At 61.8% G+C, this 13,431-nt stretch overlaps 1 protein-coding gene across 5 annotated transcripts; it reads left to right on the top strand.

Annotated features, from left to right (window-relative positions):
* Nucleotides 1-890: 890 nt before the first annotated feature.
* Nucleotides 891-11,294, top strand: DENND6B (DENN domain containing 6B). 5 transcript variants are annotated; one of them, XM_027070364.2, is made up of 20 exons: nt 902-1,266; nt 5,481-5,519; nt 5,593-5,635; nt 6,117-6,229; nt 6,754-6,834; nt 7,480-7,585; nt 7,705-7,784; nt 7,872-7,934; nt 8,153-8,208; nt 8,699-8,821; nt 8,924-9,019; nt 9,116-9,210; nt 9,357-9,422; nt 9,739-9,803; nt 9,893-9,982; nt 10,058-10,111; nt 10,436-10,545; nt 10,646-10,748; nt 10,847-10,924; nt 11,005-11,294. In XM_027070364.2, exons 1-20 carry the CDS (start codon nt 1,105-1,107, stop codon nt 11,125-11,127), a joined length of 1,746 nt encoding a protein of 581 aa, XP_026926165.1. In that variant the 5' UTR covers nt 902-1,104; the 3' UTR covers nt 11,128-11,294. The 5 variants fall into 5 exon arrangements, with proteins under 5 accessions (XP_026926168.1, XP_026926167.1, XP_026926165.1 ...); XM_027070365.2 differs by having other exon boundaries at nt 909-1,266; nt 10,850-10,924; XM_027070367.2 differs by lacking the exon at nt 5,593-5,635 and having other exon boundaries at nt 891-1,266; nt 6,792-6,834.
* Nucleotides 11,295-13,431: the final 2,137 nt, after the last annotated feature.

Raw genomic sequence — 13,431 nt, 5'->3', positions numbered from 1 at the left:
AGAGGCATGTATTCTGGGGGTTTAATGAAGGAGAGCCCCCCAGCTCTCCCACCAGTCCAGGCACGCGTGAAAAAGCCACTGGGGACTTGGAGGTTGTTACTCCAGCCTAGGCTAGCTTAGCCTAACTTTGGAGCGGATTTTCATACAACTCGAATATACACGGCCTGTCTTATCAGTTATTGTCCTTACTCCAAACTCGCCCTTGGGTGAGGGGACTCTGCAGCCACATTTCAGGAGGCCACATTTCTGCAGGCAAGGCTCGGCCAACAGGGGACGCCAGAGGGACACGGGAGGCCAGAGAGGGAGAGGCGACCCGCCCGCTCAACCTCACTTCTCCCCCGTGTCAGAAAATGAAAAGGCACAGGTGGCTCGAATTACATGTTACAGGCGTTATCTGGTTTCGACAGACAGGCCTGAGTGAGCGTGCAAGGTAGCCCACGAGGGTTACAGAAATATTTGGGAGCGCCGGGCCCTAGAGGCGATAGACACGGGCGTGGGCGCAGTCTGCACGCAGGTAACAGCTGTGCTCCAGTGTCCGGACGCAAAGCCAGGACGTGACACCTCTGCAGGACCCCACACCTCGAGGCGACCCCGGGGAGGAGACCAGGAATCTCTAGAGAATGTTACAACTAGACTGGAATTCGTGTCCGACGGGTGGTAGGTAGTCAGCAACTACGCAATTTGGACGTGAACACCGGCCGCGTAGGCCCCCGCCCCACACCCCCCTCCAGCTCCCGCAGCTCCCTGGCAGCGCCCCCGGAAACCGCGGCGCCCCCGGAAGCCCCGACCCCAGCCTGGGCAGTCTTCCCCGAGTCTCTCCCGGCTCTACAGCCCTCCCCGGAAGTTCCTCCTCCTGGCTAGGGCCGCTCTGGCCCGCGCGGGCCCTTCTCGCTGGTGGACTCGGCGTCGCCCCGCCACACGACGCTCCTCCGGCCGCCAGGGGTGCGGAGGCCGCGGCAGGGCCCCTCTAGCCCGCGGCGGCCGCTCGACTGCTCTGCGGCGCCGTCCCTTCCTGCGCCCAGGCCTCCGCCTTCGAGCAGTTCCCCCGGCAACGTCTCCGAGCCGTTCCCCCGGCAACGCTCGGCGGGCGCAGTCCTGGCCGCCATGGACTCGCTGTCGGGCGCTGGGCCTCGCCGGGCTCGCGGCCGCTTGGGCGAGGCGTCCCCTGGAGCGCGGGCTGCGGCGGCGCCCTGGGCGCGCTTCTCGGCCTGGCTGGAGTGCGTGTGCGTGGTCACCTTCGACCTGGAGCTAGGCCAGGCGCTGGAGGTGAGCGGGGCGGGGGGCCGGGCGGCGGGGCGGGCCTTCCTCTGTCGCAGCCGGCCGACTAGGGCCCGGCCATCGCCCCCAGGCGGCCTGAGCACTGCCCGCGCGAGAGGTACTGTCGGGCCCACCCCCAGGTGGCCTCTTCCTCTTCGGAAGCCCCGCACCTGTCACCTCCTGGAAGGTGCCCCACCCCCGCTCCCGGCAAAAGCAGGAAAAAAAAAAAAAAAAAAAAGGCAAACTGCCAAGACTTCCCATTGCGGTGCGCGGAGAGAGGGGCCCCGCACTTGGGGAAACCAAGGATCTTTCCCATAAAAATCTGTCCCGTCTTTCCCCTTTCCACCACTAGCCCTGATACCTTCGCTCCCCATTTGTTCCAGCCAGAATCCCAGGGGCCAACAAGGATTTGAAGTGCGTTGCCTCTGTTGCCGTCACCCCCTTCTAATTGTCCTTCAAAGTCCAACCTTTGTGGCTTCTCCTGCTTGAAATCCGCCCACACCTCCTTGTTCGCTTACAGTCAGACCCGGACCCCTTGGAGTCACGTTGCAACCACACTAGTCATCTTTCTGTTCCTCAGCCGCACCCACCTCACCGGGCCTGGGCGTCCCCACTGCCTGTACCCCCCTCCCCCCCACCTCAAACAGCTTCTCTTCCTCCACCTATAGATGAAAATGTGGTCTCCTCGGGGAGGGGAGGTCTTCCGCAGGCCTGTCACAATGGTCATTGCTCTGAAAGCGGTGACCCACACCAGGGAGCTGAGCAGTGCAGGGGCGTCGCCAGGTTGTCAGAGAGCCTGACAGGTAGTTGCCAAGATGAGGCTCAGCAGCCATCCTTGGGGAAGCCAGTGAAGGCATGTTTTCTCAGCCTTTGCTGAATTCCGAGAGCCTGCGGGGAACCCGAGTCTTCTAAACACAAAGGGCCTGCCCTTCCTGAGACCTTTTTGGATCCCAGTGCAGGGCCCAGGTCTCTGTGGAGACCCCACCCCCACCAGGCAGGCATTACTGTGATAGCCCCATTTGACCGAGGGACCTGAGCACAGAGAGGTGAGGTGAGGTGATCTGCCCAGTGTTACAGAGCCCACACTCATGCTGTTGCCCAAATTGTTCCCCATAAAATCACAAGAAAAGGCGTTCTTACCTAAGTGTTTCTAGAACTTAACCGTTTAGAAAGCTAATTCTAAGCAAGTACCATTAAAGGCTCTGTGTGCCTGGGCTTCTGAGCCTTTGGTGAGGCTACACAGCTCTGGGAGGGGATGTTGGGGACCCAGAGCCCCTCGAAATCATCAAGTCTCTGCAGGAATCGGGCTGTCACTCTTATCAGTGCAGCCACAGTCTTTATCAGGTCTGCCTCTTGATCAGGGGTCATTTCAGCTGGATCTTCCGGCTTTTGAGGATGTCTTGGACTGCCTGAGCACTGGAAACACCCCGGCTCTGTGCTTGGCGCTGGGATGTGGACAGAACAGCCAGAGGCTGCCTTCCAGGAGCTCCTGGCCCACAGAAACCCCATGGACAAGTGCAGCTCAGAGGAAGGCATAGGGCTTGGCCAAATCTTGGAGGGTGAGAGGAGGCAGCCAGGCAGGGGAGAAGGGGCTGTTTCAGGTAACCCCTCCCTCAAAAAACCAGCAAGAACAAAGGCAAGGAGTTGTCCACTCACTCATCCGATAAACCCAAGTACTAAGTGGCTGCCGCCAGCCAGGCCCTGCAGCACCGGGGCTGGACACGGGGAACACTGACTTAAGCGAGAAGACAAGGCCCTGCCCCCCGGAGTTGACATTCTGTGCTAGAGACACAGACAGTAAGTGGACAGCACACCCGCAGACACACAATACGGGGAGGGGGTTCCAAGCAGATGGGTGCACTGAAGCCTGTGGGTGACGCAGGAGTCCCACTTGAGAGGAAGGCAGGCAGGGCCTAGTGGCGGCGGGGGGATGAGACCATGCGGATCAGCCAAGGAGAGGGCCTGGCTCTGCCCTGGATGCCCAACTTCGGCTGGAGGCCCAGAGAGCCCCTCTCTGCTGTGGTGTTGATGTCCTTCCCGGACAGAGCTCCTGCACAGTCTCAGGACCCTTTCTAGTCAAAAATCATCGAGGATCCCAAAAAGCTTTTTGTATTGGCGACACCTATCAGCGTTTACCAGAAGTTAAAACTGAGAAAATTTTAAAATACTTATTCAGCTATTGTAAAGAGAAAACCAAATGAAAAACAAATACTGCATGTGTTAATATAAATATTTTCATGAAAACAGCCATATTTTGCAAAACAAAATGTAGTGAAAGGAGTGGCATCATTGACACTTCTACAAACCTTTTTAATACCTGGCCAGAGAGAAGGCAGCCGGCTTCCCGCATGGGTTCTGCTGTGCGTGCCGTGACAGTGTGTGTTACAGCCTCTGGAAGTGCATGTGTGAGGGTACAGCTTGGGCGTCAGAGTCCTGAGGCACCTGGGCATTCTCAAGGGACACTTCACGTCTGTCTTCCTCGGGGAAGACTGCGTCCCAGGAGCAGTGGCTGTGCTGACTGTCTCGGGCAGAGAGGACAAGGCCCTCATGGGCCTACGGGGATGGGTTCCTCAGGCAGCACGACTCCTTGCTTCCTGCCTTTCTCTGAGGTTCTACTCCACTTCTTCCCCCATCGAGGCGTGGCTCAGTTTGGCCTTCCCTCAGGTCTCCATTCTCAGGAGAGACTGCACCAGGCCATAAATGTGTGCTCTCACCAATTTTTCCAGTGGGGTCCGTGGACATAGATGCAGAGGCCAAGGTGGCCTGCTTAGATGCTGCAAGACTCCTGATTCAGACCCCTGGTCTCAGTGCAGAGGGTCCATTGCCCCAGCTGCCAGGCACCTGCCTTTCCTTGGCCTTGACACACATGAGGGCTTGGCCTGAGTGGTCCTGTGGCCCTGCCCCTCCGAGCCCTCCCAAGGTTCCTCTGTGGGTCCAGTCCCATAGACAAAATGCCCTTCAATCTTATTGCCTCCTTAGCTGACATGTCCTTGAAGTTGCCACACGACCTGCCTGTTCTGTTACCCCTCAAATATGTGTTTTCACGCACGTCACAAATACTGTGTCTGGTGAGGGTATAGTCCCTGCCGGGGCCAGGAGACCAAAGTATCTGGGACATGGTCCCTGTCCTCAGGACACTTGGTATGCAGCAGAGGAGACAAAATGGGAGCACAGCAGCAAGCCCGAGCATAAAAGGACAAGAAGCTACGTCATTCCGACAGTGCAAACCCCAGAACCTGGCGCTTTGCTCTGGGGGCTCAGGGAACACCCCAGGAAAAGTCTCAGCTTAAACCCAACTCCTCCTCAGTGTTAGAGTTTGGGGGACAGAGCAAGGGGCCCATGCACACAGGCCCTTGGCTCCTGGCCCATTGTAGACTCCCAGCACTGCCTCTTCCTGACAGCACAAGTCAGGGCAGCAGCAAGGCCCACGGTACGCCAACTCCCCAGAAGTCCCCTTGAGGCCCACTGAGGGTGAGGGCTGTGGGGCTCCCTGCCATTTTGGTCCCCGACAACGAAACCCATTCTGGCCACGGGCCTGTGCATGGAGTTGCTGAGCCTGAGAGCCAAGCCTCAGCCCCCTGCCCCTCTGGGGCATGGCCTGCCTCCTAGATCACTAAGGGCCTGCTTCTGACATGGCTGGGGCCCACGGTGTTCTCCTGGGGCTCTCGCTCCAGGTGGGGCACAAGCCAGAAGCTCCTGGATCCCAGAACGGCAGAGGTTGGGGTGAAAGCACTCAAGGTGCTGTTGACAGGCAGGGATGCCGCTGTCTTGGATGACACCTGAATCAAAACCAGGAGATGAGGTTGACAAGTCCCGTCTAGGGGAGCAAGTCTGGGAATGGTACAGCCCAAGACTCTGGCTGAGTAGAGGGGTTCAGGAGGTGGAGAGCAGGAGGGGCAGGGGCCAGCAAGCAGGGCCGTGTAATCACACTCCAGAAGGAAGAGGAGGCCACGGGGGGCTCTGAAAACCACCTTCTGAAGCTGTGGGGGCAGACCTTGGAGATGGTGGAGGCAGGGGGGCCAACCACAGTCTGCATGAGGGGTCTGAGGAGGGAGTTGGGGAGCTTGCCCAGGTGTGGCGGCCAAGGCAGGGGAACGATAGTGTGGTCTTGTGCTGAGAAGGGCCCGGAGGGAGCCCAGGGAAGAGGAGGAGGGGGCAAGGGACACACTCCAGCGTGGCACTGCCTGCCCAGCCGATGTTACCCGGTGCTTGTGTCCCTGCAGCTGGTGTACCCCAGTGACTTCCGGCTCACGGACAAGGAGGTGGGTCCTGGCCTGTTGGGAATGGATGTGGCCCTGCACTGAGCCAGGCCTCACCGGGCTTCCTGTGTTTCAGAAAAGCAGCATCTGCTACCTGTCTTTTCCCGACTCCCACTCAGGTAGGCAGCCCCAACTGGGATGTCAGCTCTGGGGCTGGCGGGAAACAGGAAGGAGGTGGGAGGTGAGGCTGTCCCAGAGCCCCACCAGCCCCACTCCCGTCTCTACACTGCCTCAGTGGTGGTCACGTTCCCAGAGTCTCGTGGAAAGAAGGGTCTCTGGGCAGAGGGATCGGCGGATCTGGTGCCCTTTACTTCAACACAGCGGCCACCAGGACCTGGGACCTGGCCTTTGCTCTTGTCCAGGCAGGCCTGCTTTTCTGTCCCAGGCAAGCTGACCGGGCCCCACACCAGGGTGTTCCAGTATCCCACCTGTGCTAGTTGACAGCATGGATGCTTTGGGGCTGTCCCTGGTGCTTCTGTGTGCTGTGTTTATTGTGAAACTCTCAGGGGCATGACTTAGGACACAGCCTTCCTGGCAAGCTGGGCTTTCGTCTCTGGTTCCACCCTGACACAGTCTGGTGGGGGCTGCCTCCCTTCCCAGGCTGCCTCGGAGACACTCAGTTCAGCTTCCGCATCCGGCAGTGTGGTGGGCAGAGGAGCCCCTGGCATGCGGAAGACAGACACTACAACAGTGGGGCTCCCGTGTCCTTGCAAGTGAGTGTGGCTGCCTCTCCCCACAGGCCAGGGTGGGGCTGGTGTGAGCAGCCCCTTTAGGGCACCTGGGCTCTGTGTGGGAGGACAGGCACTGGCCAGGCCCAGCCAGTAGGCTTTCCAAGCGCCACCAGCCCCTCTGCGCCTGCAGCACAGGCGCCCCCACCTCCTCTGGCTGTCAAGTCCTGCCGGAGTTGTCAGAGTTGTTTCATCATCCTGGCCTCTGCTGGGGTTAGGCTCACTCTTCCGGGGACTCTCCAGGGTCCCTGGAGCTTTTCGGTGCATTGTGTGTGCGGCAGGGCGTGGCCCAGTGTGTGGAGGCCAGCGTAAGCCTCCGGTGCACCCAGGCCCCGGAGCTGCAGGGACCGCCGTGTTTGCAGGGACCTTCTCTGCAGAGGTGTCACCCACCTTCTGAGCCCAGGACTCTCCTGGCTGGGGAGAGCTGTAGCAGCCTTGGCAGGGAGTTGGGTGGGCGGGACGGAGCATGGGCAGTGGGCTCAGCCTGGCTGACACTGCTCCCCTTCCAGAGGGAGCCGGCACACTACTTTGGTTACGTGTACTTCAGGCAGGTGAAGGACAGCTCCGTGAAGAGGGGCTACTTCCAGAAGGTGAGCCACCTGGCTGCTCGGGGGTGGTGCTGCTATAAGGCAGGGCTGGTGGCCATCAGGACAGATGGACCAACAGGCTGGGGGTCCTGACCTTCCAGTAGTGCCCACTCCTCCTGCAGCCCCCAGCCACTTGGCACTGGGCAGAGCTCACTGCCCTGGGCCACATAGGCCGTCCCACCTACGAGCAAGGGGTGGGGGATGGCTGCCGCTGTACCCAGCTCTCCTGCTGGCCTTTTGGGGCATGGGCTCTGCTGCTTGCTCCTTGCTGCTGACTGGGGAGGGGCCCTCGCCACGCTTTCAAGATTAGGAGAACTTCCACCTTGAACTCAGACACCATAAGCAAAAGCTGCTTGCCTCCTGGGATGATCACCCCAGAAATCTTGGCCACGTACATTTTCCTGAGAAGGCCCAGGGTCCAGCCCCACTCTGCTGTCGCCTGAGGTTTCCCTGTCTCGTCAGAGGCAGGCTTTGGGTTTTCTCCTAATAAGCCTGGGGTCCAAGTTGGGCCATTTCTGGGGACAGGTGTCCTGTGGGGTTTGTGGGATGTACTGCCCCGGGCAGACTCTGGCTGAGCCAGGCCTCAGGGGTCCCTGCAGACTCCTGAGTGGCTGGGATTGCATCTCACCGGCCTGGCGCGCCCTGCAGTCTCTGGTGCTGGTATCCCGCCTGCCCTTCGTCCGGCTGTTCCAGGCGCTGCTGGGCCTCATTGCCCCTGAGTACTTCGACAGGCTGGCACCGTGCCTGGAAGCGGGTGAGTGGCTGTCAGGTCCTGCCAGAGTGGTTTCATCATCCCGGCCGTAGCCCCCAGTGGCTTCAACAGGCACCTGCTGCTTGGGGCAGGCTCCTGACGCTGGCCACCGGTGTCCACAGTGTGCAGTGAGATTGACCAGTGGCCCGCCCCCACGCCTGGGCAGACCCTGAAGCTGCCTGTCATGGGAGTAGTCCTCCAGGTGAGAGCTGGCTGGCTGGGCTGGGAAGGCCGCAGGTTCATGGGGACACCCACTCCCAGCTGGCGTCTGTTCCTTTTGTTCTCCCAGGTTCGCATCCCGTCCAGGGTGGACAAGCCAGAATACAGTCCTCCGGAGCAGTGCAGCCATGAGGTAGGGGTGCCGCTCCTGGGCCCGGGGCCTCACACCTGCCTCAAACCTCCCACCTCCTCAGGCCTCCCCGCCCCACTTGTTAGGGGCCCTGTGGGGGGGGGGGGGGTGCAGGGCAGGGGCCACGGCCCCCAGTGCTCTCCTGGGGTGAGGGGTGCTGCTTGTGGCTTTGGGAATGCCAGCCTTGCCCTCGGCCTCACCCTGCCCGCCCCTCGTCTCAGAGTTTGCTGCCCACCCCAGTGGTCCTTGCCAGTGTCCACGAACTGGACCTGTTCAGGTGAGCCCGGCAGGCTGCCGCCTGCTACCTGAATACATGGGGAGGGGTCCCCCGAGGTAGAGCCTGTGCAGGGCAGGGGCCGCCTATCAGGAAGGAACCCTTGGCCGGTTCCATGAGGGACAATTATACCGAAGAAGAGCCCAGGGTCCCGGTGCCTCTACCTAGAGGAGGTGGGCACGGTGGGCAGGAAGGTTCCAGAGGTCAGGTGCAGGGAGGGAGCAGCTGTGTTGGGAGATACTCGCTGCCTGAGGCTACTCCTCTCCAGGCAGGTCTATGAGGGAGCCAGGCTTTGGAGACTGAGCCGCCCTGCCCAAGAGGCAGTGCAGGGCCAGGCAGGCACACCGGCGGAGTGGGGGGCGACCCTAGACACCCCTCGGCATGGCCTCATGTCCTCACTGCCTTCCCTCCAGGGCAGTGCCAGGTGTGGGCGGGTCAGGGCTGGCAGGCTCTGCCCCCGCTGGGCTTCCCTGACCGCCCCCGCCCCGCACAGGTGTTTCCAGCCAGTGCTGACCCACGTGCAGACTCTGTGGGAGCTCATGCTCCTGGGGGAGCCCCTGCTGGTCCTGGCGCCCTCACCCGCCATGGCCTCCGACCTGGTGCTGGCTCTGATCAGGTATGCCGGGCGGCACAGGGCGGGACTGGCCGGGGCACTGGACTGGCCCCTGCCGTGTTTACTGGCCCTGCCACGCTCCCCCCCCGCCCCGCCGCCCCACAGCTGCCTGCAGCCCCTCAAGTTCTGCTGTGACTACCGCCCCTATTTCACCATCCATGACAGCGAGTTCAAGGAGTTCACCACACGCACGCAGGCCCCGTGAGTCCCCCGTCTGTGCCCTGTCCCCAGCCTGCCGTGTTCCACCTCCCTGGGCCTGCCTCTGCCTCTTCTCTCTCTCTTCTCTCCTCCCTCTAGACCAAACGTGGTCCTGGGAGTCACAAACCCTTTCTTTATCAAAACACTCCAGCACTGGCCCCACATCCTCCGTGTTGGAGAGCCCAAGATGTCAGGTGAGGCTGGCCTGTCCTCTGCCCAGGGGACCTGGGGAGGTGGGGTGAGGGGCTCAGAGGCCCACCCAGAGAGGAGCCTCAAGGGCCCTGAGCCTGTGAGTGGCAGAGCTGCGGCACTGAGGCCCAGCCACCGCCGTGTTTCGTAGGGGATCTTCCTAAGCAGGTCAAGCTGAAAAAGCCCTCTAGGCTGAAGACCCTGGACACCAAGCCAGGTGTGTGCCCTTGGCGGGAGCCCTCCTCTCCTCCAGAACCCAGGCAGTTGGCTCTGAGTTCTCGGGGAGCCTTCTCTGCTTCACAGGGCTGGAGAGGGGAATAGATGTGCAGGTGCATCCAGAGGGGGTAGGGCTGTGGGGGGTGGGAGGGGGCCCTTCGGCTGGGGGCCACTTCTGCCCTCCCGAAGGGTTGGGGCTGTGGGGGGAGGCCCGGCTCTGCCCTCCCTAGGAGGTGGGGCTGTGGGGGGGTGTCTCCCCCCCGCCCTTGGGGGGGGTGGGGGCAGTGGGGATGGGGCCAGCTCTGCCCTCCTGCCAGGCCTCTACACGGCTTACTCCGCCCACCTCCACCGAGACAAGGCCCTGCTGAAGCGGCTGCTCAAGGTACAGGCTGGGGGGGGGGGGGGGCTCGGGGGTGGGGAAGTGTGAAGCTCTGCCTTGGATTCGAGCCCACGCCTCCCCCGCTCCCTTAGGGCCTGCAGAAGAAGAGGCCGTGGGACACACAGACGGCATCGCTGAGGCGGCACCTCCTGGAGCTCACCCACAGCTTCATCATCCCCCTGGTGAGGCCCAGGGCAGGAGGGGGAGGGGAGCGGAGGGCCACGGCCCTGGTTCACTCCCCTCCCCTTCCCTGCCAGGAGCACTACATGGCCAGCCTCATGCCCCTGAAGAAGAGCATCACACCTTGGAAGGTTCGGGTCCAGGTGGCATCTGGGGAGGGTCCGGGAGGAAGGTAAGGGAGGAGGTCATGGGTATGCAGGAGCCCCCAGGGCTCCAGGCTGTCCCCACACATGCCAGACATCCCTCAGAGGACAGAAGAACGGGGCCCACCCCGGAGGGGCTCGAGGCCCTCCTCTCTGAGAAGGGCCATCCTAGGATCTGTTCTGGGAAGGGTGGGGGCTGGGGGTCCTCACGTGGCTGAGGAGTATGGCAGCAAAGGGTCCTGGCCAGCTGAGGTGCGGGGCCTGTGAGGCCGCGTCCCCCACCTCCCCGCGCTCACCAGGTCCCTGTCTCAGACTCCTCCCCAGATCCGCCCCTTCCGCCAGGATGACTTCCTGCGCAGCCTGGAGCACGCAGGGCCCCAGCTTACCTGCATTCTCAAGGGCGACTGGCTGGGCCTGTACAGGTGGGTGGATGGTAGGTGGCCTGAGGCCCCTGCAGTGGTCGGTGTAGACCCTGCCCTCACCCAGAGTCAGTCCACGGCTGCTGTATCTCATCCCCCACAGGCGGTTTTTCAAGTCCCCCCACTTTGATGGTTGGTACCGACAGCGGCACAGAGAGATGGCCCATAAGCTGGAGGCCTTGCACCTTGAAGCTATCTGTGAGGCGGTAAGTGGGGGAGCTGGGGCTGGGGGAGGAAGTGGGGGTGTGCAGGCCCCCGGGCAGGGGGCGGGCCCTGGTGATGGCTGGCTCCGTCTTATTCCCAGCAGAACATTGAGACCTGGATGAAGGACAAGTCTGAAGTGGAGGTCGTGGACCTAGTCCTGAAGCTTCGGGAGAAGCTGGTGAGATGCCTCCTGGCCCTGTCCAGCCTCTGCCAGCCGGATGTGGAGTCACCTGCCCCTGACCACCACTGCCCCTGCAGGTGCAGGCACAAGGCCACCAGCTCCCGGTGAAGGAGGCGACGCTTCAGCGGGCACAGCTGTACATCGAGACAGCCATCGGCTCTTTGCCCAAGGACCTGCAGGCTGTCCTGTGCCCCCCCTAGGACAGAGCCAAAGGGCAAGGTCCAAGGATCTGGGTCTGGCCCAGCTTTCTTATCCTCAGTGAGAGGTGGTCCCAACCAAGCGCGAGCTCCTTGCTGCTGCTCCCCAGCCTTGGCCTCCTGTCAGCACCACTGTTGTTCCAGCAGTAAAGGTGGCATTTGGAACCACAGCCTGGCCCCTGACTATTGGCGGATCACATGCTGGCCAGAGCCTCACCTCCCCCTGGGTCCCACCTGCCCTCTGCAGGGCCTGAGGGCTGGGAGGCGGAGCTGGCTGGGAGCCCTCACTGCTCTGGGCACATGGCTACCCGCCCCCTGTGGTGCCCACCTGCCCAAGCCCTGCAGGCCCTGTCCTCCGGCCCCACCAGGCTGCCCAGCCCGAGACGGAAGGAGGCAGCTGTTAGGCAGACCCCTCTTCTCATGCAGCCACCCACCCATCCTGTGGGGGAGGGGGATACCTCGCTGTGGTCACTGGCTTGGGATGGGCAAAGGCCTGTTTGCAGGGGTGGAGCTCTGCCCTGTAGTTTGCTGGGAGGCTGCCGGGGGGTCTGGGGCATCGTCCTGGATATCACTCTTGGTATACCCGACTGGGCACCCTCTCTGCTCCGCCTAGTGCTGCTTCCTGGCTGACAGGCCCTCGAGCTATGTTCCCTGTGTCCATCCACCCCCACGTGCAGCATGAGGGGTCCTGGACTCAAGCCTCACCGGGTCTTCTCGGCCAGAGCCCTGCTGCCGCAGCCTCGGAGCACCAGGCTGCTTGGCAAGGCACAGAAGGCCCAGAGGTGCGACACGGTAGAGTGCCAGGCCCCTCAGTGCCCGGTGCTGGCCGGTCGCGGCGCTGCCCTGGCTTAGCGCAGGTGACGGTGCTGTCGGCCAGTGGGTGGGTGGGCGCGAGGTGTGGACTGAGCGCCGTGGGCCGGCAGGTAAGTCTCCCGACCTCCCAACTTCATCCGAGAGGTGAGGCTGTGTGGGCGCCTGGCTGGCCTCGGCCACCTCCCTGCACGGTGAGTGGGCATGGGCTGGGCGAGCTGTTCCCCTTCCGCGTGCCTGTAGATCGAGTACTCACTGACCACTGCGCCTCTTCTGTGCTGGGCTTGGCAGAGTCACCAGATGACAGTGGCTGCTGGTCTCAGAAATGCTGGTGTCGACTTGTGCAGCCCTGACTGGCCTAGGACAGCCTGTCACTGCCGCCATTCTGCAGGCAGCTGAGCCCAGTCTGGCACAGGGTCCAAGGACACGGCTGTGAATTAAGCAGAACGGAATAGAGCCGGGCGGAGGCACAGATCCACTTTAGCAGGACTGGGCTGGAGCTGCGGGTCAGAGGCCCTGCAGTGGCCCCAAATGCCACTCTGGCCTCCCTGCCCTGGCTGTCAGCCTGGAGGGGAAGCCTCCTTATCCAGGATGTGGTGTTCAAGGGGGTCTGCAAAGACACCGACACCTTCTTTGTGACTGGCTCTCTAGTGTGCCAGCTAGGGACAGGGCCAGTCCTGGGCCTGGGCCCCCAGAGGGCCATGGCTTCAAGGTGTGTGGGTGGCTTGGGAAGTTGACCTGGGTCCCTCTCTCGGCTGTGACCCCAACTGTGAGGGGTATGCTCCAAGCATCACTCTAGCTTGTGCTTGCCATGCTGTGGGCCGGGGAAGCACAGGCTGCAGGGAAGGGGCTGGGAGGGGCCTTCTCAAAACCCCCAGTGACCTCCCGGATGGCCCAACCAGGTTCTCCCAATTCCTTGAGCCCTCCCGTGTGGTGGAGGCCCCGTGGCTGTCCCTCATAGTTCATCCCAAGGACCACTGTGGGCAGGAGCTCTGGGGAGGGACTCCCGGAAGGCTGGGCGATGCAGCCCAGGGCGGAGACTCCAAAGCTGAAGTATGGAGGTGTGAGGACGCATCTCTCCTGGAACCACGAAGGGGGTCCCTCTTCCTTGTAGCCTGACCTCTGGGCACAGTACAGCCTTGGTGGGGGGGTCTCTGGGGTGTTTTGGTTGGTCAGCAAGGGCTCTTGAGGTTGGAAGGCTGTGTGTGGTGGCTGTGGGGACGCCAGTCAGCCACACCAGGGACAGGAAGGACGGTCATCACCCCCCAGCTTCCTGTGCTTTATTTAAAGATTCCCTTTTAGTCTGGGATAGTGGCCTTCCCACATTTTTGGTATTAAAATGTTCTTCTGTGACCATGCTTGTCTTTTAACTTCCTTTTTTGATAAAAAGTTGGCATCCTTGTCAGACCCTAGTAATTTTAGGGTCCTCTGCAGTGGGGATTGGGTAAGCCAGTGTATGAATGCAGTTCAGGGCTAAAGGAGAGAAGGTTTGGCCTG

The sequence above is a fragment of the Acinonyx jubatus genome, chromosome B4 (genome assembly GCF_027475565.1).
Source record: "Acinonyx jubatus isolate Ajub_Pintada_27869175 chromosome B4, VMU_Ajub_asm_v1.0, whole genome shotgun sequence".
Lineage (NCBI taxonomy): Eukaryota > Metazoa > Chordata > Mammalia > Carnivora > Felidae > Acinonyx > Acinonyx jubatus.
Note: the sequence above shows the minus strand (reverse complement) of the source record. Positions and strands in the feature narration are given on the sequence as shown.